The sequence below is a fragment of the Filicampus tigris genome, chromosome 4 (assembly GCF_054856515.1).
Source record: "Filicampus tigris isolate MCC_2025a chromosome 4, RoL_Ftig_1.0, whole genome shotgun sequence".
In the NCBI taxonomy this organism is placed as follows: Eukaryota; Metazoa; Chordata; class Actinopteri; order Syngnathiformes; family Syngnathidae; genus Filicampus; species Filicampus tigris.
In genome coordinates, this window is record NC_141220.1 from 3,154,239 (window position 1) to 3,175,455 (window position 21,217).

At 39.0% G+C, this 21,217-nt stretch overlaps 1 protein-coding gene and 1 long non-coding RNA gene across 8 annotated transcripts; one reads left to right on the forward strand and one right to left on the reverse strand.

Annotated features, from left to right (window-relative positions):
• The first annotated feature begins 34 nt into the window (after window positions 1-34).
• Window positions 35-20,924, forward strand: cfdp1 (chromatin remodeling protein CFDP1). Of its 7 annotated transcripts, none has more exons than XM_086028920.1 (10): window positions 35-53; window positions 1,293-1,372; window positions 1,450-1,553; window positions 5,181-5,255; window positions 7,263-7,389; window positions 10,180-10,390; window positions 11,126-11,232; window positions 13,328-13,453; window positions 14,471-14,632; window positions 20,456-20,924. In XM_086028920.1, the coding sequence occupies exons 4-10, from the start codon at window positions 5,189-5,191 to the stop codon at window positions 20,550-20,552; spliced, it is 897 nt and encodes a 298-aa protein (XP_085885046.1). In that variant the 5' UTR covers window positions 35-53; window positions 1,293-1,372; window positions 1,450-1,553; window positions 5,181-5,188; the 3' UTR covers window positions 20,553-20,924. The 7 variants fall into 7 exon arrangements, with proteins under 7 accessions (XP_085885046.1, XP_085885044.1, XP_085885045.1 ...); XM_086028918.1 differs by having other exon boundaries at window positions 49-1,030; XM_086028919.1 differs by having other exon boundaries at window positions 49-960.
• On the reverse strand, window positions 1,629-4,812 carry LOC147148122 (uncharacterized). Its single transcript, XR_015086574.1, has 2 exons — window positions 4,184-4,812; window positions 1,629-2,834 (listed from the first exon to the last, which is right to left on the reverse strand). It is a non-coding gene; the product is annotated as an uncharacterized LOC147148122 (long non-coding RNA).
• Window positions 20,925-21,217: the final 293 nt, after the last annotated feature.

Here is a 21,217-nt window from a genome sequence, read left to right on the forward strand (position 1 = left end):
TCATTTGCACCGCCCCGCACTCAAGCGCGCCCGCCCGCGGGGAGAACAATATGGTGAGAAATTTGCAGGTCCGACAGTTGAAGTGATTTTAATGTACAAAACTTTACATCCTGAATTGTCAACCCCTTCTGGTGAGGATACACAAGAAGCTGAATCATAATACTGAATTATTAAGTCCAACCTGATAGCAAAAGTTGTTACACTGAACTTGAAAAGTGGCGAACTCAAAGCTAGCGGTTAGCATCCCCGACCATGATTACAACCTGGTGGCGTTACGAGCTTGCGAGGAGGAATTCTTGGAAATGGAGCTCACTGCGATTAAAAACAAGACTGACCATACTCCTCTGCCAAGCCCTCATCCAAAAAAGCAAAAAAAAGAGAAACAAAGAAAATGTCAACATTTTAACCGTCCTCGAAGCGATTCAATATTTGTCCAATTGGATGGAAGATAAATTGGATGCGCTTCAAAACAAGTTTGAGAATATTGAGCTGCGCATGCAAGCGAATGAAGAAGTTATCAAAAAAACAAGGACAAGGTCAACCGACTCAAAATACAGACACAGCTACTGAAGAAAGAGAATGGCGAATTACGGGAGAGATGCCTGGAGAGGGTTGCAAGAGAAAGAAAATGAAACTACAAGACAAACTGTGATAGGCATTCTCACACGCGTGATTCCGATATTGGTGGACAAACTACGACAAACAGTGGACACGGTGCACCGTCTGGGGCAGAAGAAGGATGCAGCTACAAGCAAGTCACCACGTCCGATCATCATCCAGTTCAGTATGAGGACAATGAGGGACGAGATATGGAGAAGAGCGAAGGAGGCCACCGTGCGCAGAGAAATGAACATCAGGTTCAAAGAGGATTTTTCGAAGGAAGATCGGGAGGCGCGGGCAACGTTGTGGCCTACAGTTGAAGAAGCACGTCGCCGTGGACGAAGAGCTTTCCTGAAAGAGGTGTATGCAATCATTGCCGGCAAAAAAGTGGAACCTTAAAATCTAAGAAAAGAATTGGTGTCAAAATTGTGTACGTATAGATGTGTGTGCGGGTACGTATGTGTGTGTGTGGGGGGGATATGCGTGTGTGTGTGCGTGTGAGAATATGAGTGATTGTCTATACGAGTATGTATGCAGATATGTGTGTACATGTTTATGTATGTGATGTTTATATGCATGTGTATGTATATTTGTGTGTATATGGGTATATAGGTACGTGTTTTGATTTAAATGATCCACGCATCACCAAGTTTTGCACAAGCCTGATAACGATTTTGATCATTTGTATCAAGTGTGTTCAGGTAAGGAGAGAGGGAAAACAGGCTGGCTAAGGGCCCTTGAGGACCGGGATTGAGCACCCCTGCCCTAGAGTGTAAGTGTGGGTATTGGGATTGGGCCTAAATGCACAAGTACACATTGACAGTCTGCACAAGTACAAATCTGTTTTAGCGAGATACGTGGTCCAAAAGTCACAAGTCACGTCACAGGAGCAGCAAAACCACTCGTGACTCTCCTAGTGACGACTTCTTCCACTCCCAGTTGCCATTCTACAGGTACAAATCAGTATTTTCCCACAAGTACACATTAAATTTTGCTTGAACTACAAAATTAATTTCCACCACTACAAGTCGTTTTTCCTCCCAAGGAGAGTTTTATTTTTCACACATACAAATAATCGTTCCTACAGCTACAAAATTATTATTATTATTTTTACAAACACAAAAGTTTTTCTTTTTTGGTACAGACACCAAATTATTTTACACACCTTCAAGTTATTTGTTCTACGAATACAAATTTCGTACAAATGTCTTTGGTACAAGTTATTTTTCAACAAATTTACCTCCATAGCAATTGTGGGTATTGGGATTGAGCCTACGACGCAGCACTTCCCCCTCCCTCACACATGAAAACCTACCAGTAGGCTAGGTCCCAGAAAGTGCATAGAAAATGGAACGAAATTCCAGCGTCTGGGAAATACTTTATATTATGTTTTTTATTAAGTAAACTAGTTGAACTTCTTCCAAAAAAGTTCCACAAGCAGATTCCCCACAGTTAGTAAGTAATCATGTTCCAAAATCTGGGAATTTATGAAAAATGTAACATTCTAGCCTCTGGTAGCATTTTTTACTTCAATTATCTCAGAAAGTAAAAATGCCTTATACAGATAATGCAAAATATATTCAATATGTGGAATATTAGATGGAAAGGATCACTGGTTGTGAATAAATCGTTTTTGGAAAAAAGTTAATTTTACAAAAATAATGTCCTATTGAAACAAGCACACGATGGGACCTAGTTTTTCAAGTTTTCTTTTGGATTAGACTTTTTTTTTTTTAATGAATAAAATGCTCCAATTAAGTTGCAAATACTCTTTAATTAAAACGGAACTATCAACATCGCTGTCATCAGTTTTCAAGAATGTGCTCTTGACTAGTAGTACTGTAAACATTATGACACTTCTGGCAACTCAATGTAATTCAGGTTTGAGGATTTACAGGAGCATCGTTTAGAAGCATATTCTACTGTTTTACATTTACATCTGATGAAATTCAGCACCTGTCTTGGAGCAGGATCATTGGTCAGCCAATGGATAGAGAGCATCTGTAGTAGGCGGCAAACCTTGCGCTGTTGAAGTCCTGTTGATTCTAAACAAACAGTACCTAACTTCATTCACACATTCCAAGTCGTGTCTGCACAGTTTTCACACAAATGTTTCCAAAGTGCTCAGTGTAGTGACATCCATTTCAAAGCTGCTTCCAAGGTTAGGCCGATTAGGCTGGTGAAAGGTGATTTGAGGAAAATCAGCTTCGATTCTTGACTTCAGCTGGTCAGACCTGAAATGAAAAAAGAACCACAAAGTTATTTCTTCACTGATATTCAGTTATGCTGAGTCAATAAATACCAAAAAGTCAAATTGCATGACTTGGGACAACAAAAATGAGAGTTCAGTTGTGTAGAGTAGCAAAAATATGTACTCATGTAAGAATATCAATAATTTAAAATAATTGTACACAAGTGAGCGTAAAAAAAAACTTGAAGAAATTGGGAACATGAGTATGGTTAGTACTGAATAACTTTTTTAACACAAATGTCTGTGTTATTTCAGTAGTGACATAGATAAACCCTGATAAACAACATCCCATAAACATATATGATATAAATGAATAATTATGAAAACTGTACATACCACACAAACTACATTAATTTCTTCTTACTGTGAAACAAGTGCTATTAATTTTCATTCAAGTCAAATAAGTTACTTAAGAGAGTCACAGATAGTTGTGGAAAAAAATCCAAGAAGTACAGTAATTCAAAAAGTTACTGAAGTACATGTACTGTACTTTATTATATGTAACGGAGCAATAGCCGGTCTTCCATCCATCCATTATCTATACCGCTTATCCTCACAAGGGTCGCGGGCGTGCTGGAGCCTATCCCAGCTGTCTACGGGTAGTGGGCGGGGGACACCCTGACTTTGTTGCCAGCCAATCGCAGGGCACACAGAGACAAACATTCACAATCACAATCACACCCACACCTAAGGGCAATTTAGAGAGTCCTATCAACTTACCATGCATGTTTTTGGAATGTGGGAGGAAACCGGAGTACCCGGAGAAAACCCACGCAGGCACGGGGAGAACATGCAAACTCCACACAGGGAGGCCGGAGCTGGGTCGAAACCACGACCTCTGAACTATGAGGCGGACGTGTTAACCAGTCGACCACCGTGCCGCCCGCCTCTGGTCTTGAGTCATTTAATTTAATCCTAATGTGACATGTTACGTAAAGTTAAATACCGGGTAATTTCAGGCATCCAACAACTCATGCTTCTGCACAGTGTTTTTGAAGATTTTTATTCGACTGCTCACGCGCATAACTTCTTGGTTGTCCAAAATCCTCTTGAAAATCACTGAATCACAGAAAATATTGTATGTGACCTCATATGGCATTCGTCCACTATAAAATTAGACAAACAAAAGACAGACAAAAAGAAAAAATGCACATTTGCTTATATTTGGCTAGTCAACAAAATTCTGTCACAAATATGAAAGTACCCACCACTAGGACATAAAGATGATAGATCTTTCTGTTTAAGGAGTCTTTGCTTGGCATAAAACAACTTAACTGACGTTTTTTCTACGCTTGTAACAAGGATGGTAGTGGGGAAACATTTGCAGCTCACCGTTATCGATGTCCAACTTGTTTTTCATCGGCAGCAGCACATTACTCTCACTCCTGATCAGCGCTATCCACTCTTTAGCGATCTTCCTGAACGTGACCCATCTTATTTTAGTTATGACACGTGTTCTCGTTGCAGTGGTCCAAAATGTGCATACAGCACACTAGATTTTGATTGCGATCGGTTGACTTAGAACGCCGCTTATTGTATGAAGTGACGCCATGTTTGTTTACACTGAAGCCGCGTCACTGCCGTAAAAACGATGCGCTGATTGGTCAGAACCAGGAAAAAAAAATTAGTACAAGTTAGCGTCAATCATTCCGCGATAAAACGAAATTACGAATAATTAATAATTACTCAAAAATGTATGGATGTTTTTGTGTGGAAACTTTATGTGAGCAAGTTGGTTTTATAAACTTTCACAAATTTTAAAGCGATTGTATTTCCCAGATATTGGAACGAAACGTCACGATACGAAATTTATAGATATCTTATGGCCTACAGCTACCTAATGTATGGTAGCTCCGCTCCTCTGCTTTCAGAATCCGTTGGAATTACGTTGCTAGAGCAAACGGTTCAGGAGTTACGGTTATTGAAAAACGTATCATTTCGTGACTGTTATGTATGCTGCATGGCTCTTTATGTAACTCTGGATCGTTTGGAATGCCTATGTACTTTGTACTAGTTTCTACTTTGTATTTGTTCCTTGCTTCAATGAAAAAAAAAAAGAGTTGCGCCACACTCCATCATGGTAGGTGGCGATAATGTTCCTTAACCTTGGTTGCCACCATCCATAACTGAAGAAGATGAAGTAGAAGAAGAAAAGCGCATGCGCATGCAGTATAAGAGAATATTTCACGTTTCCTTCGTTATTGTGAAGCAAATGAAAGAACCATTCCTCATTTACAGTATCTGTATATGATTATTATTATAGTATTCGAAAACGTTATTTTAACGCTTTCATTGCCTTTTCAATTCCCCCCCGCCCCCCATCAAACAGAAACCGCGATGAACTATTCTGACAATGACTCTGATGGGTATTTATCCAGTGAAGATGCAGATTACGTTCCATCAGGTGAGAGCAGCCAGCACCACGATGTAAACACGGTGTCTGTGTATTTGAGCATCTATGTGTAACGTTTGGTCTTAGTTTATGCATTATTAACAGTTGGCCATCATAGATTGCACGGATTCATGCGTTAATGTAACTTGTAAATATAGCTTTGCACCTCATCTCGGTTCTACTGGCACTGTTTATTTTTGCCTTGACCGGCCGGCAACTCGCCACCTTGCGGTATTTTATATTTTAGCGTTGTTATTATTACTACAAGTGCAAATTTTGAGCCGGGTACCTTTTTAGTAGGGCCGGAGCAGCGACTGCCGCTAGGTCATTGTGTTCGTAGAAATAATAATAATAATATAAATACAGTATAATATAAATAATTGTTGTTGTTATTATTATTATTTATTGCATTTTTGAGACAATAAACGTGAACAGAAACTCACTAAACTTCACACACACATCAGGCCTGGTGGAAAAAAAATAATTTAAAGTTGCTATACACGAGTACAAAAAGATGGTGTAGCGCCCCTACAGTGGGTTAATGGGTCTCTCTCCCGGTGCTTTTTACCTACAGCTATGAAATAGGGAGGCACCTGTAGCACCCGCAGACGCATCAGACAGAAGCCAGTAAATAGTTTGTTCAACTATTTTTCAATATATTTTAATGGAAAGGATTGGTAACAAACGCTTGAAATATCGACTATGTTGTGTTAACAGTGAAGACATTAAAAAAAAACAAATACAAATAAAAAAAACATATCAAGTCAACACATGATTTGTCTTTGCGGGCCACATGAAATGATGTTGTGGGCCGGATCTGGCCCGGGCCTTGAGTTTGATGCCTGTGGGCTTTACCATCTCGACACCCGGGACAGCAACAAGTACAAAAATACTACTATATTATGTCTATATATATGTGCGGGGCATCAGATTTTACACTTCAAAATTCCTTCTTAACAAAGCATTCTTGCTAGTGCATTTCAGCTAGATCTACATAAACAATGTACAAAGAAAGTCTTTTGGAACCATATGCTTAACCTAGCAGGAAGTCCACCATTTTGACTTTATTTTGAAATTTTGCTCAATTTATGGCCTTTTATATAGGACATATTTTAGCAAACCCCTAGAGATTTTATCCAATCGCCTTAAAATTGTGGGTGTTTTATCTAAACATGTTTGAGATGAAAAGTTATTGAAAGGTTTTTATTTCGTCGCATGCGATGCACTGTGCACAAAGAAAAGTGATGCTGTTTTTGAGGGTCCAAACTTGGGCTCAAACTCATTAAACTTTGCACACACAATAGACCTGGCATAAAAAGCAATATTTTAGGTAATTCTTGTGATATTTTCCAAAAATGGCTTGATAGTACCCCCTACAAATTTCAGATAAAGCATTCTCAGTTCTACGCTTCACTGTGATCTGTGAAAATTGTGAAACATAGACCTACAAACAAGACCTACAAAAAAGTCTTTTGGAGCCATTTGCTCAACCTAAAAGGAGGTCGATTATGGGGGCAGGGCATCAAATTTTGCGCATCAAAATTCCTTGTTAACAAAGCATTCATGCTTGTGCATTTCAGCTAGATCTACGAAAATATAGACTCTATATTTTAGAGGCATATGTAACAGCCCATCATGTTTTGGAAAAACAATATAGTAAGACTGTATGTGAATATTTTAATACATGTCATTACGTATAATAAAATCAACTTCAGTGGTAAATAGGTTAAGTTACAGCATGAAAATTATCACATCGGACAGCACCATCCATCATTGGCCCCACTCAAATGGGTTAATTCAACGGTCAATAAAATTTAATGTTTAACGCCAAACGTATTAATAAATGTTTCCAAACCTTTATTGGACCTCTACATTTGACCAGCACAAGTAACCAGTTTGTTGTCAGCAAAAAAGAAAAAAGTTCTGAATCTGAAAGGTTTATGAAGTGCATTTGTGGTTTAAATGTGTTGTTTTTCTACTGTTTCATGTGAAAGAGCATTCTATTTCTATTCTCCTCAGATGATAATGTCAGCGAGGATGACATCAATGAGTGTGAAAAGGAAGACCCCTTAGATGAAAATGATGGTGTGCCACATCCTGACAGCATGACAAAGAGGAGGCTCAAGAAAAAAGACAGCAGTTTGAGGTTGGTTGAGTTGGTAGGGGAAGTTAGAACTCGTGGGTATGCTCAAGAGGACTTGAACGATCCTACGGTTCGATACACAATTTGTTTTATTTAATACATAAATGAATAATGTTATAATACAGTAGTTTTATAGATATATTTAATAAAACAAATATAACAATATTTCCATCATATTTCTAATATAAATAATTTTGTGTTTATAATATATTAATTTAATTTTCTTTCATATTTTATTTATATAACAAAAACCAACAGTATCCTGCATTGTATTCTGTACCTCACTTATACTGACAAAAATATAAATTCAATTCAACCAACTTTACTTATCCCCAAGGGGCAATTCAAAAGTTCATGACAGCATCTTAAATGATATATTAAACACACAATTGCATATTCGGATAAGTAAGTTTAAACATAGCAGTGCGCACATGACACATAACACGAAGAATAAAAAGACTCATTTAATGTGTCAGTCAACCCAAACATTTCTTTCAAGAATATGTTCTATGCAAGCCCACTAGTTGAAACAAGGCTTTCTGATAAAAATTGCATTGTGGAATAAGAGTTAATCCACTCGTTTTTAGTCATCTCTGGGGGCGGCCATTTTGTCACTTCTGTCGACTAAAAATGACATCACAACTGCTCAGGGCTCAGGTAGCGACCAATCATGTCTGACCTGTTTTCTGAAGCTAAGCAGTGATTGGTCATTACCTGAGCCCAGAGTAGTTGTGATGTAATTTTCACTTTACAGAAATGACAAAATGGCCGCCCCCTGAGATGGCTAAAAATGGGTGGATTTTGTGTGGGTGTGTGCAGGGGTGTGCGTGTGCGTGTGTGTGTGTGTGTGTGTGTGTGTGTGTGTGTGTGTGTGTGAGTGAGCCATTATCATACATATGTGGAAGCAAAGCACACCAAGCAAATTGGGCCTAGATATGGAAAAAGCTAAAGCTAAACCCAAGAGCTAATAAAGCTAACAAGCCTAATAATAAAACTCTAACACATGAATTATGATATACATTATTATTCTTAGAGTCCTTCTTACAAAGAAGGCATATCACTCTGCCTTTATCAATAGTGGCAGTGTTTTTTTTTTTTTTAATTTACCATTCATCGGACCAACAACTCTCAAATGCTCCTCCATTTTCACGTCTTCTCTCTGCTCCCGAACTTGCCCTGCCATCTACAATTAGAGTCTATCAAGTTATGCCAAGCACAATGACAGCCAATCAGAGTCCACTTCAGGGTGTGACACTGACCATTGTTTTACGCCCACAACAACTCAAGCACAAGCCCCACGCATCAAAACGGATCTCATCATCATACAGAAACAGTAAAGTTAGAGATTGAAAATTAGATTGTGATTTTAAAAAATAACGCTTAGACTGTGACTGTAATAAAGTGATCGCAATTAAGACACTATTTTGACACCCCTATATATGTATTAGGGCTGTCAAACGATTAAAAATTTTAATCGAGTTAATCACAGCTTAAAAAATAATTGATTGTAATTAATCGCAATTCGAACCATCTCCAAAATATGCCATATTTTTCTGTAAATTGTTGGAATGGAAAGATAAGACACAAGACGGATATGGTTATATACATTCAACATACTGTTCATATGTAATGTATTTTTTTATTACAATAACAAATCTTCGTGAGATGAAAAATTTAGATTTTTAAATTAAAATTATTAACATGTCATGTCATGTCATGTCATGTCATCTTCCAAACCGCTTATCCTATACAGGGTCGCGGGGAGTTGCTGGAGCCTATCCCAGCCGTCAACGGGCGAAGGCAGACTACACCCCGAACTGGTCGCCAGCCAGTCGCAGGGCAATTATTAACATTATTTTTGTAGTATACAGTATTTTTATTCACTACAAAAACAAAAATGCAAAAGGGCCTCCAATTTATTCACATTTCTGAGATTTAAAGCTGCCCTTTTGTTTCGAAATGCTTCTTTATATTCTTATTTTATGTTTTCCGAGTGGTCCCTGAAGTGCACACGAATGTGATTGGCTCATTGTGCTATGATTTCGTCGGTATCAGCACGTCACGTGTTCCTCCTTTAAATTGACTTTATTAACACAAAACAAGACAGCATTCTTCTCTACTCATCCTCAGTCGCTGAGGCAAACCAATTTATTCATATTTCTGAGATTTAAAGATGCCCTCTTCTTTCGAAATGCTTCTTTATACTCCCGCGGGCGACACATGTCTGCTCTGCTGCTCACTGCACTTCTGAGTCAGTGGGATTTTGCATGGGCGGTCATTCTGCGCATGCGTTATCCAAATGCGTCAAATATTTTGACGCGATCAATTACAAAATTTAATTACCACCCGTTAACGCGGTAAATTTGACAGCACTAGTATATATGTGTATATGTATATATATCTATATATATATGTGTGTGTGTGTGTATATACATACACGTGTACTTGTTATATTAAATAACTGAATTGATAACATATTTTTTATGTATTATTTTTTCATACTAAAAATAGAAATATTTTTATATTTAAAAAAAAAAAAAAAGAGTTTGAATAAGAATATGTGAATCTGCAGGTCCTGAACTGTGAGTACCGGTTTGTGGGGTTCCACTGGAATAATAGCATTAATCAGAATCAAAAACACAGGCTCGATATTGTAATGTGTTAAAAAAAAGTGTTGTTCTACAAGGATTAGAAATAAATTATTTTTAAGTGACCCCATCAAACGTTTGAACAGTAGTTTGGCTATAAGCATTTGTTGCCATAATCAATTACCGTAACTATTATTCTCCACAGAAAGAGGCCAAAACGAGTGCTGAAAGTAGACAAAGAGCAGAAGAATGGAGGTGCTACTGAAGATGTGGAAACACTGACACAAATACAGAATAATGAGGAAGCTGCACAAAAGAAGCAATCAGATGACCTCTGGGCTAGTTTCTTGTCTGATGTTACCCCCAGACCTAAAGCGTCGACTACTACTGCATCGCTGTCTCAAACCACACCCGAGGTAATTTGGTAATAATACATATTTGAACACGTTTGAACAAGTTTATTAATCGTAAACTAAGCTTTCATGATACTGCAACAGCCATATTCAAGTTTATTTTTATCAATCACTGTAAAGTGAATAAAGAGAACGTCACACGCATAAGTGAGCTTGAACTGTAAACAAAGAAAAAAACAGAGTCGGGCATTTGACTACAAATTGAGCGTCCGTTATTCGTCATCCGTCAGCAGCGTGGGTAACCTTCTGTTGTCCGCTATTCACCTTTTTTTCCTGGGGGAAAAAAATAGTAACAACTGTAGGCCGGTCAACCTCTAATTTTAAACGGGCGTCCGTTGGCCACCTGCACATATTTTCAGGTCTTTCTTTCAGCTTCTGTTGTGTCCGCTTGAAGGAACGTGTTCATTTATTTGAGACAACACAGCCATGGTTTTTTTATCATTTTTTAGTGTGGAAAACCCAATACTAAGAAGGCGCCTTCGGAATGCAAGGACAGAGGCGCTTTAAAAGGACGAGGCTGGACGGGGGCGGGAGGGGCAAATTTTTATGAATAAGGCCGGTGGGACGAGGCCAGAAGGGTACACCAGGTCGCGGACAGGGGATGGTGGACAGACCGGCAAAAAAGTGTCAAGTGCCCAGCTCTGCTAATGAGCATAAATAGGAACACAGCATCTATGGTGGAACATTAGTTGAACGTGTTTTTTGAAATCCTAACAAGCTGCTCTTCTTATTCCTCAGACTCATTCTTCTGCTTCTAGTGTTTGTATGAAAACTGAATCGCAGGAATCGGATCCAGCAAAAGTCACCATTGTTAAAGTTTTTGATTTTGCTGGGGAAGAAATAAGGTACAGTATGTCATTAACCCAGCAAGGATGTTTTTTTTAAACATATCCTGTCATGCAGCTATGACAAAAAGCTTTTCCTCAATTTTTGTGTTTATTTATTTATTTATATATATTTATATATAGATATTTATTTATGATATCTAGGTATCAGCACATATGTCCCACTCCGCATTCGTAAATTCTCTGTCCAAAAAGGGTTTACTAGACAATACACATTACTGCGTTACATTGTAGGTTTCTTTAATAAAAAACACTAGCTTTGTTAGCTATTTTAGTCGGTCTATCCTTTCACAAAAAAAGGCCAAAGGAAGAGCATCAAGAATAATGCATTATTAAAGTTGATGTTTGAAAATTAGTAAGACATTGAGAGAATGTTTTTGAAGGTCAGATTCCACATTTTAGCCCCTTGAAATGTTTCACTTTGTGTCATTGCAGCCATTTGCCCAAATCAAAAAAGTACATTTTATTTCTCATTAACTCAGCACCCCTTCTTGACCGTAAAAAACAAATGTAGAAATCTTTGCGAATTTATGAAACAAGAAAAACTGAAATATCATAGGGTCAATTCAAGTACTCAGACCCTTTGCAGCGACCTTCATATTTAACTCACATGCTGTCCATTTCTTCTGATCCTCCTTAGATAGTTCTGCCCCTTTATTGGAGTCCAGCTTTGTTTAATTAAACTGATTAGACTTGATTAGGAAAGGTCTATAAGACCTTAAAGCTCACAGTGCATGTCAGAGAGAATGAGTTTCATGAGGTCGAAGGAACTGTCCAAGGTGATCAGAAACAGAATTGTGGCAAGGCACAGATCTGGCCAAGGTTCCAAAAGAATTTCTGCAGCACTGTAGGTTCGTAAGAGCACAGTGGCCTCCATAATCCTCAAATGGAAGACATTTGGGAAGACCACGACTCTTCTTAGACCTGGCCGTGCAGCCAAACTGGGCAATCGTGGGAGGGAGAAGAGCCTTGGTGAGAGAGGTAAAGAAGATCCCAAAGATCACTCTGGCTGAGCTCCAGGAGATGGGAGAAAGTTCCACAAAGTCAACCATCACTTCAGCCCTCCACCAGTCTGGGCTTTATGGCAGAGTGTCCCGAAGGAAGCTCTCCTCAGTGCAAGACGCATGAAAGCCGGCATACAGTTTGCCAAAAAACACATGAAGGACTCCCAGACTATGAGAAATAAGATTCTCTAGTCTGATAAGACCAAGATTGAACTTTTGGGTGTTAATTCTAAGCGTTATGTGTGGAGAAAACCAGGCACTGCTCATCACCTGCCCAATACAATTTCTACAGTGAAGCACGATGGTGGGTGGGTTTTTCAGCTGCCGGGACAGGGCGACTGGCTGCAATTGAAGGAAAGATGAATGCGGCCAAGGACAGAGAGATCGTGGAGGAAAACCTCTTCCAGAGTGCTCAGGACCTCAGACTGGGCCAAAGGTTCACCATTCAACAGGACAATGACCCGAAGCACACAGCTAAAACAACAAAGGAGTGGCTTCAGAACGTAGTGTAGACAGATGCGACAACAACACACAAACAATCGCCAGCATGGCAAACTCAGAGCAACAGGCTTCTGCAGCGCTGCCACTTGTTATAGCTTTTGACTTGGACTCGTGGTCAGGGACTTGAGACTTGACTCGGACTTGGAACTTGAAGACTTAGACTTGACTTGACTTGATTTGGACTTGGCCTTCGAGACTTGTGCCCCTCTCTGCTTTTAAAAGGCATTTTCGCAGGGACAGCTATACAACATTTCTCTGCACTCACTTTTGTGTGATAATGTAGTTGCAGTCAAGTTTGTTTTGTCTACTCTTCCCTTTTAAGTGATCACCAAACTCAGCCGCAGAAGTTTACTTTTCAAATTATATGCTTTGATTCCATTGTAAAAATAAACTTAAAAGGAATTTTACAAATTCTTTTTTGTCAAATACTTTTATATTATTGCATTGTATAGTTTTTTATATCCTTTTTTATATCCTTTTCAAATGATACTTTTTGTTTGCAGGTTTCTCGTTTTGTTGTCTTGTTCTTGAAACCAAATGTATTTTCTGCTGCCTTTGAAATGCATATTCACTGTTTCTTGCTTGGTTAGAGTCAATAAAGAAGTACTAGCAGACTCCAGAGAAGCAAAGATACATCTAAAGAGCCCATGCACAGAAGAAAAGATGGGCGAAGAAAATCCCACATCTTCCAGCGAATCAACCTGTCCTGGCCCCAGGTATGAAGAACCACACAAACAATTACAGTGGAGTGAAAAGGTATTGGGACAGCCACCGTTTGTGATCGCAAGTTGGCCCACCTAAAGGGATGACAGAGAGGTCTGTAATCATTTCATCATTGGTACACTTCAACTGAATCTGAAAAAAAACAACCTCCAGAAAATCACATTGTATAATTTTAAACAATTTATTTGGATGTTTTTGCAGAAAATAAATACTTGAACAATCAAAAAGTTGAACTCAGTACTTGGTAATAAAAAATTGTAAATGTACGTATGTGCTTCTGATGGCATTTGGGCTAGCAAAGAAGGCCCTGATGGCACGCCACTGATAGAATATGTACAGTATATGTATATTTACATATACTGTATAGTAGTGATGGGATGATGATGCCTCAAAGTGTGTATCGACACATTCAACAAACTGTGTTGACACTGTCACTCAATAGTGACCTCTACTGTAGATCGAAAACCAATGCAGGTAAACAATATGAAAATATGATGGAACAACTTGCATGCTGACCCAACATTAGCTTGTGAAATAATCTTACATCTTTATTCAATTGCTAGTTTTGTACTTAAAATATAATCTTTGTATATTGTATTTGCTCCATTTGTTTGCTGAGTGAAGTTGTTGATGAGAAGAGTTCAAAATCTGCTTGTTTGTGTAAAGGCTCAAATGAGCATGTAATATATAACAAATTTACCTAATCAAATTTAGAGATAACGTGTAACTTATAAATGGGATTTTGTTAACCAAAGTGTTCAATTTCCATCCAGCAAACCCACAACACGTCGATACGGTTTGTTTCGTTATAAACACAATTTGACACGGCACAGCCAAACGACACACTTCCTGTATTGGTCACATGATTTTTTTTTTGTTAAAGCGATACACGCACCAATACGGGGTTTCACACTCGGCACAGTGATGATGCACCAGTGTTGCTCGACCCATCACTACAGTGTATAGTGATATATCAACTGTAAAGTGAAACGTCTCCATTTTGTTGTTAGCAGTTCCAAACGGCCAGCAGGGATGTCCAGTTTACTGAATCGAATTGGGGGAAAGAAACAAAAAATGAGCACGCTGGAGAAGTCAAAGATGGACTGGGATGCCTTTAAATACGAGGAGGGTATCACTGATGAGCTGGCAATCCACAACAGGGGGAGAGATGGGTAAGAGACGGTGATGATCTGTGTAATCCCACATTTTTATTATAAATGTAACTATGAAACAGATTCCAATCCCATTTGCATTCTTCTAATTTGTTTTTTGTGTGTTTATCATTTATACAATTGAATGAATGAATGAATTTTTATTAGAACATGGAGACAGAAAAAAGTAATTACAATGACAATGAAAAGAAGTATAATGAATCAAATAAAATTAATCAGCTCAGTTAGTTGTTTCTTCACAGAAAGTGGAGAAAAATGATTGGCCTGTTTAAAACTAGCAATGTCTCTATTTTGTATCCACATCAGATATTTACTGTACTGTGTATATATATGTATGTATGTATGTATGTATGTGTGTGTGTGTGTATATATATGTATGTGTGTGTATATATATATATATGTGTGTGTGTGTATATATGTGTGTGTGTGTGTATATATATATATATATATATATGTGTGTGTATATATATATATATATGTGTGTGTGTGTATATATATATATATATGTGTGTGTGTGTATATATATATATATGTGTGTATATATGTATATATATATATGTGTGTATATATGTGTATATATATATATGTGTGTATATATGTATATATATATATGTGTGTGTATATATATATATATATATATATGTGTGTGTGTGTATATATATATATGTGTGTGTGTATATATATATATATGTGTGTGTATATGTGTATATATATATATATATACAAACTAAAAATTAATATTTTGCTGTCCTGTATGTGATGTCAAAATATGACATTTTCAAGTATTCTGTATTCAAACTGATCCATTATCCTTGATACATGGGCCCAACAACTCTATGGCTAGGCTAAAAAGTATATCACAATATACAGTATATATTTCATATTGATCAATATCGATAATTATTATATATATTTTTTTAACTATTCAAAATAAGGTCTTGGTGAAAAAAAGGCTTAATGTAGTTAATTAGGGCCCGAGCAGCGACTACTGTAAGTTCCCTATTGTTTTTGTAGAAATTATCATTATAATTGGCATTATTATTCTATGAAATCAAATGTCTCAAAATAATCTCCATTCTGCTAGCCTCAGCCAATATAAACCAATGGGGAAACCGTCCAAACCTACAGTCAGGAGCGTCAAGGTGTGGCCCAATGATGCTGCCTCTTTGCTTTAAGACTGTTTTCAGTGCACAAACTGGCAAATATTCAGGTAAGTAGCTACTTAGGAAGAAGTGGTGGACTTGGAGGGATACACTTGATCTGTCCTGGGCTTCATTTCAAAAAGTGCTGATGATACCTACTCTGTCAAGACCATCACTAACTAACTGAACCAGGAGCCCTGGCGGCTGAATCCAGAGGTGAGAGCACTGCTGAAGGCTATGGATGCTGCCTTCAGGGCACACGAAGCATCAGCACTCAAGGCAGCAAGAAGAAAGCCAGTTGTAGGCATCATAAAGGCCAAATATTCATATGCTCAGAAAATCCAGGGCTACTTAACCTCCAAGCACCTTTGGTGCATGTGGAAAGGCATTGAGTGCACAAACTACAACACCAAAAATTTACAATGCTCAAAAAAAGCTTCCCTGCCAGTGCCAGATGCCCTCAACCAGTTTTTTGCCTGCTTTGAAGACCGTAACAACACACCCAACGTCAGACACACACCGCTACCTAATGACACGCCCAACAGTTTAACCCCAGTAGACGTGAGGAGAACCCTGCAAAGGATTAACCCCTACAAAGCTGCAGGCCCAGACAATATCTTGGACCGGGGACTGAGGAGCTGTGCCCACCAGCAGACCAATGTGCTAACAGACATTTTCAACACCTCATTCCAACTAGCGTCTGTCTCAACCTGCCGAAGGACTGCTTTCATCATCACCATACCAAGGCCTTTACAGCAACGTTCCCTCTAATTTTTAATGCGTCTGAGCATTCATACAAACTCCCTCAGCCTTGGACTTGGACATACAGTAGCAACTGATACGTCAAGGAACAACCAGTCACAACAGGACATGAACCAGCAAAGACTGAAATAAAACAGACTCAATACAAACAAACAGAAGAGACAACGAGGAACACCTGGGCAAGACACAAAGTGTTTAGAGGGAGCTGATTGGGTGACACAAGGGATCAGATAAACAAGCACAGGTAGACGAAACCTGCTTGACATGGACTAAGACGGGAAACATTCAGCAGTTAGACGTGACAAAGACAATGAACCAACAAAGACTAAAAGAAAGCAAGGAAGTAAATACAAACAAACTGACGAGACGAGGAACAAGACGCGAAGAGTTCAAGGGAGCTGATTGGGTAAAACAACAACAGGGAATCGGGTAAACGAGCACAGGTGGACACAATAACTTAACGGGAAGGACACATACAAAAGAACACAACGAGAACATGAAACTAAATTCTAATTCAAAATCAACGACAAATCAGGGGAAGCCAGATGAAAGGTTGTTGGCGGGACCAGTCCGGTGGGCGACTGGGAGGCCAGAGAAGAGATTCTTGGCGGGGCCAATCCGGTGGCCGTCCTAGAGACCGGTCGAGAGGTTCCTGACGGGGCCAGTTCGGTGGCCGTCCCGGGGGCCACATTGGAGATGAGGGCGGCCGCAGGGCTTTTGCCGCCGGAGCATGGGCGGAGGGCGGCACAAGCCCTTGCGCCTTAGTGTCATTATTATTGCACTGTCAACACTACATTTTTTTGCTGTAACACACTACTGGGTGTTGAGCTTTAAACACTTCAACAAATGTTAATTTGACACCGGGTAGTGTTAATTTCGTTGTCTAAAATTTTTCATCATTTATTTCGTCAAGAATATTTTTATTCAGACCAAAACGATTGAAACGGTAATGTTAACTACATTAATTTGACAATCTCATCAACGATTAAAAGAGGAAACGAAAAAACACAGTCTCGAATTCCAGTCAGAAGAAGGAAACATATGCGGGTAGGAGAAAAGAACCGCTCAGGAAATGGAACAGTTGGGACATAGACAGATACTGTACGACGCTGTACATGCGGGGCACACACTACACTACAGATCTATTTTTGCCCGATTTATTAACTAAACGCTCACTTGCCTGAGCAAATAGCAGAATCGCCGGTAGCCATGGATGTTGTCGTTGTTTCGGACTGCGCGCTCATGGGAGGAAGCGGAAATGCAGAGGAAACTACGGTGGCTTAGATACACCAAAAATAACAAAATGGAACGTGCCAATTTGAACGTTTTTTATATCGTTTTATCCAGAAAATTCGGTTACAGTTCAAAATCGCTTAATTGAGCAGCCCTAATTTCAACTTTTTTTATTGAAACAAAGTTTAATAATGACAAAGTTGTGTTAAATTTGTGTCTTAGGTTTAAAACTACAGTTAAAAATAGCTGTGTTATACTTTCTGTATAAAAGTTGAAATGTATGCTGAAGGACAACTTCGACTAAATTAGTTTAGTCAACTAAAATTGCCCTTTATTTTTGTCGACTAAAATTAGACCAAACTAAAATACAACCAGATGACTAATTCATGACTAAAACTTTAATTAATTTTAGTCAAAAGACTATAACTAAAACTAAATAAAAAATATCTTGTCAAAATTAAAATTGGTGTGTGGATTGCAGATAGACACTCCACCGGCATTAAAATTAACACCCTATGGTGTTGAATTAACCTTAAATGATTTGCAGTGTATTTTCTAACAAGGTAGTGGGCGTAGGGCTAGCCCGCTAGCTCCAGTTGGTAACCAGTAGTCAGGATGATTTTGACAGATCACACGTCTCTTTGTAAATGTTATTTAAAAGTCCTCCAGTGAATACTATACAAAACAGTCACCGTCCATTCCCTTGGAGTCACTTTTGAAGCTGTGGGATGAGCAACGTCAGTCCATTTAGATACAATGCATTGTGACCAGTTATCCACTTTTTTTTTTCTTTTAAATATACCTGTCATAGTTTGCGTGTTTTTTTTTTTGTTTGTTTGTTTTGGGGATTTTTTGTAATGGAATACGATTCCTTGTTTTTTTGTTTTTTTTGTGTGGTTTTTTTTTTTGGTATCCTGAATCCTCAACACCATCGTCCCACCGAACCTGGTGCAAAAGCTGAACATTCTTGGGTTGAGTCCATCACTTCACAGAATTGGGCGCTGGACTTCCTGACCAGCAGACCACAGGTGGTCTGGATCCACAATCTCTCTCCTATTCTCCTATCATCACACTCAGCAATGGCTCCCCCCTTGGTTGTGTAATGAGACCCGTGCCCCCAACCTCCGATTCACACTACTGATCTGTGACTGCTCTACAAAATTCACTAGCTGTCTTATAGTGAAATTTGTGTTCCACACAGCTGTGGTGAGATGCATCACGAACAATGATGAAAGTAAAGAAAAGAGGTACAACATCTGGTGGAAAAATGACAATCTTTGCATCAATGTGGAGAGGTCAAAGGAGATGGTGGTGGACTCCAGGAAGGACAGAGGCCGCCTCGTCCCACTGCCCATTGGAGGAGCAGCAGTGGAAGTGTTTTGCAGCTACAAGTACCATAGGGTCCACCTTTCTGAGGACTTCACATGGAGCCAAATCAGTTCCACTGTGTTTCACAGCAGCTGCTCAGCTGCAGAAAGGAAGCCTTTTTCAAAGAACTGTACAGGCTGCTCAGAAGATTGTGAGTGTACAACCTTGCCACGACCACATCTTCACCAGCAGATGCAGAAAAAGAGCTTTGCATCATTAAGTACACGACCCACCCACCACAAACACTCTTCCATCTTCTCCCCTTTCTCCCCTCACGAAGGAGGCTACCGAGCATCTGGAGCAGGACCACCAGCCTGAGGAAGCTGTTAGATTGTTGAACTCAAACAGTGCTCTGAAGCCCTGAATCCCCCCCCCCACACACACACACACACATTCCTATTCCTCCCTCCACGTGGAACATTTATTCCCCCACAGTATAAACCCCCAGCAGTATAAAGACCTTCTAAATCCATTATCTGAGCCGCTTTATCCTCACGAGGGTTGCGGGCATTCTGGAGTCAAACCCAGCAGTCTTCGGGCACTGCCGTGGTACACCCAGAACTGGTTGCCAGCCAATTGCAGGGCACACAAAGACAAACAAGCATTCACACTCACAATCGCACCTAAGGACAATTTAGATGTTCGATTAAAGCCAATCGCATTTTTATTTCTGTTGCATCCATATACCTTTATACATTTGCATCTTTGCACACATTCAAACTGTGAATGACCTTATATTTTTATGGTATTTATTTTATTTTGTTCCATTTTTATTTTCACAAGTCTCCCGATTTACTGTCCTTTCTTTGTGGATTTGCGAAGTTAAAAGTTGGTCTCACCAAACTTGGATAACTATTTTTAAAACTTTCTGCACCCCAATGTATACTGCCCACTTGTGGCAGCACTATAAAAGGAAATGCATAGACTCAAGGTGGCATATAATGATGGCCTGAGAATGCTTCTCAATGTCCCTAGAGGGAGCAGTGCGAGCCAAATGTTTGTGAGTGCTCGAGTCTCTACATGTCCTGCTGTACTCAGGAACCTTATGTTCAGCTGTATGTGTAGAATGTCCAAGTCAACAAACGGCATCATTTTTGCACTGGTAAATCCTGCCCTGAGTACGGTCAGGTTCACTTCAAGGCTCTGGAGGCATTGGCGTCTTAGCTTGTATGTAAATATGTGATATGGGATATTTGTCTGTTTTGTATATTGTATGTTCTCTGTGTTTTTTACTGTTTTTGCTATGGACCGCCGCTGTGTCCGCAATAAAGAATTGATTTGAATTGAATCACAAACTTATCGTCTTTTCTCTGTTCAGGTATGTGGAGCGGAAGAACTTCTTGGAGCGTGTTGATCATAGACAATTTGAGATGGAGAAAGCAGTGCGTCTAAAAAACATGAAACATTCCTCATAACCACGGGACTATAATTTCCTCTGTAAAGTGAGCCCCTGTGCATCTTTGTCTCAAGTATATTTTGTTATTCAAATGTAATTGTCTGAGATTGTTATAGTGTGATTTCAATGCCAAGTTTTTCTCTCTGTTCTACAGCTTTTACTTGGTGAAGGTGAAAGCCTGTTTTTGGCAGTGAATGTAATCTGATTTGTCTTAATGGAAAATTTACAAGCACAATGTCAAGTCAACCCTTCTGCTATTTTTATGATGTTATTAATTATGTTTCTCAGTGATTATTACTGTTTGGAATATCATTGACTATTTCATCAAATCTCAACTTCTAGTGTACCCTCCGCTTCCTACAATTGTGAATAAAGCTGCATGTGTATCCAACTTTTAGCAGACCTGTTATGAATTGTTAAACTGATTTTGCCGTTTGAGACGCTAACTCTACCATAAACACAAAATACCATCCATCTACTCCTAAAATCTCACACCGTTTTCTCTACACAGAATATATCCAACTAACATACAAAAATCCCAAACCAAATTAATTTTGTCTGAGGAATTACATGTTTTGTCATCCTCCATGTTATGATTTGTGGTAGAGTTTGACTAGTTGGTTATATTGTATTTTTACAGGATTTGGAGGTGGGTTCACAAGCCCTTTATTGTCACTTATTGCC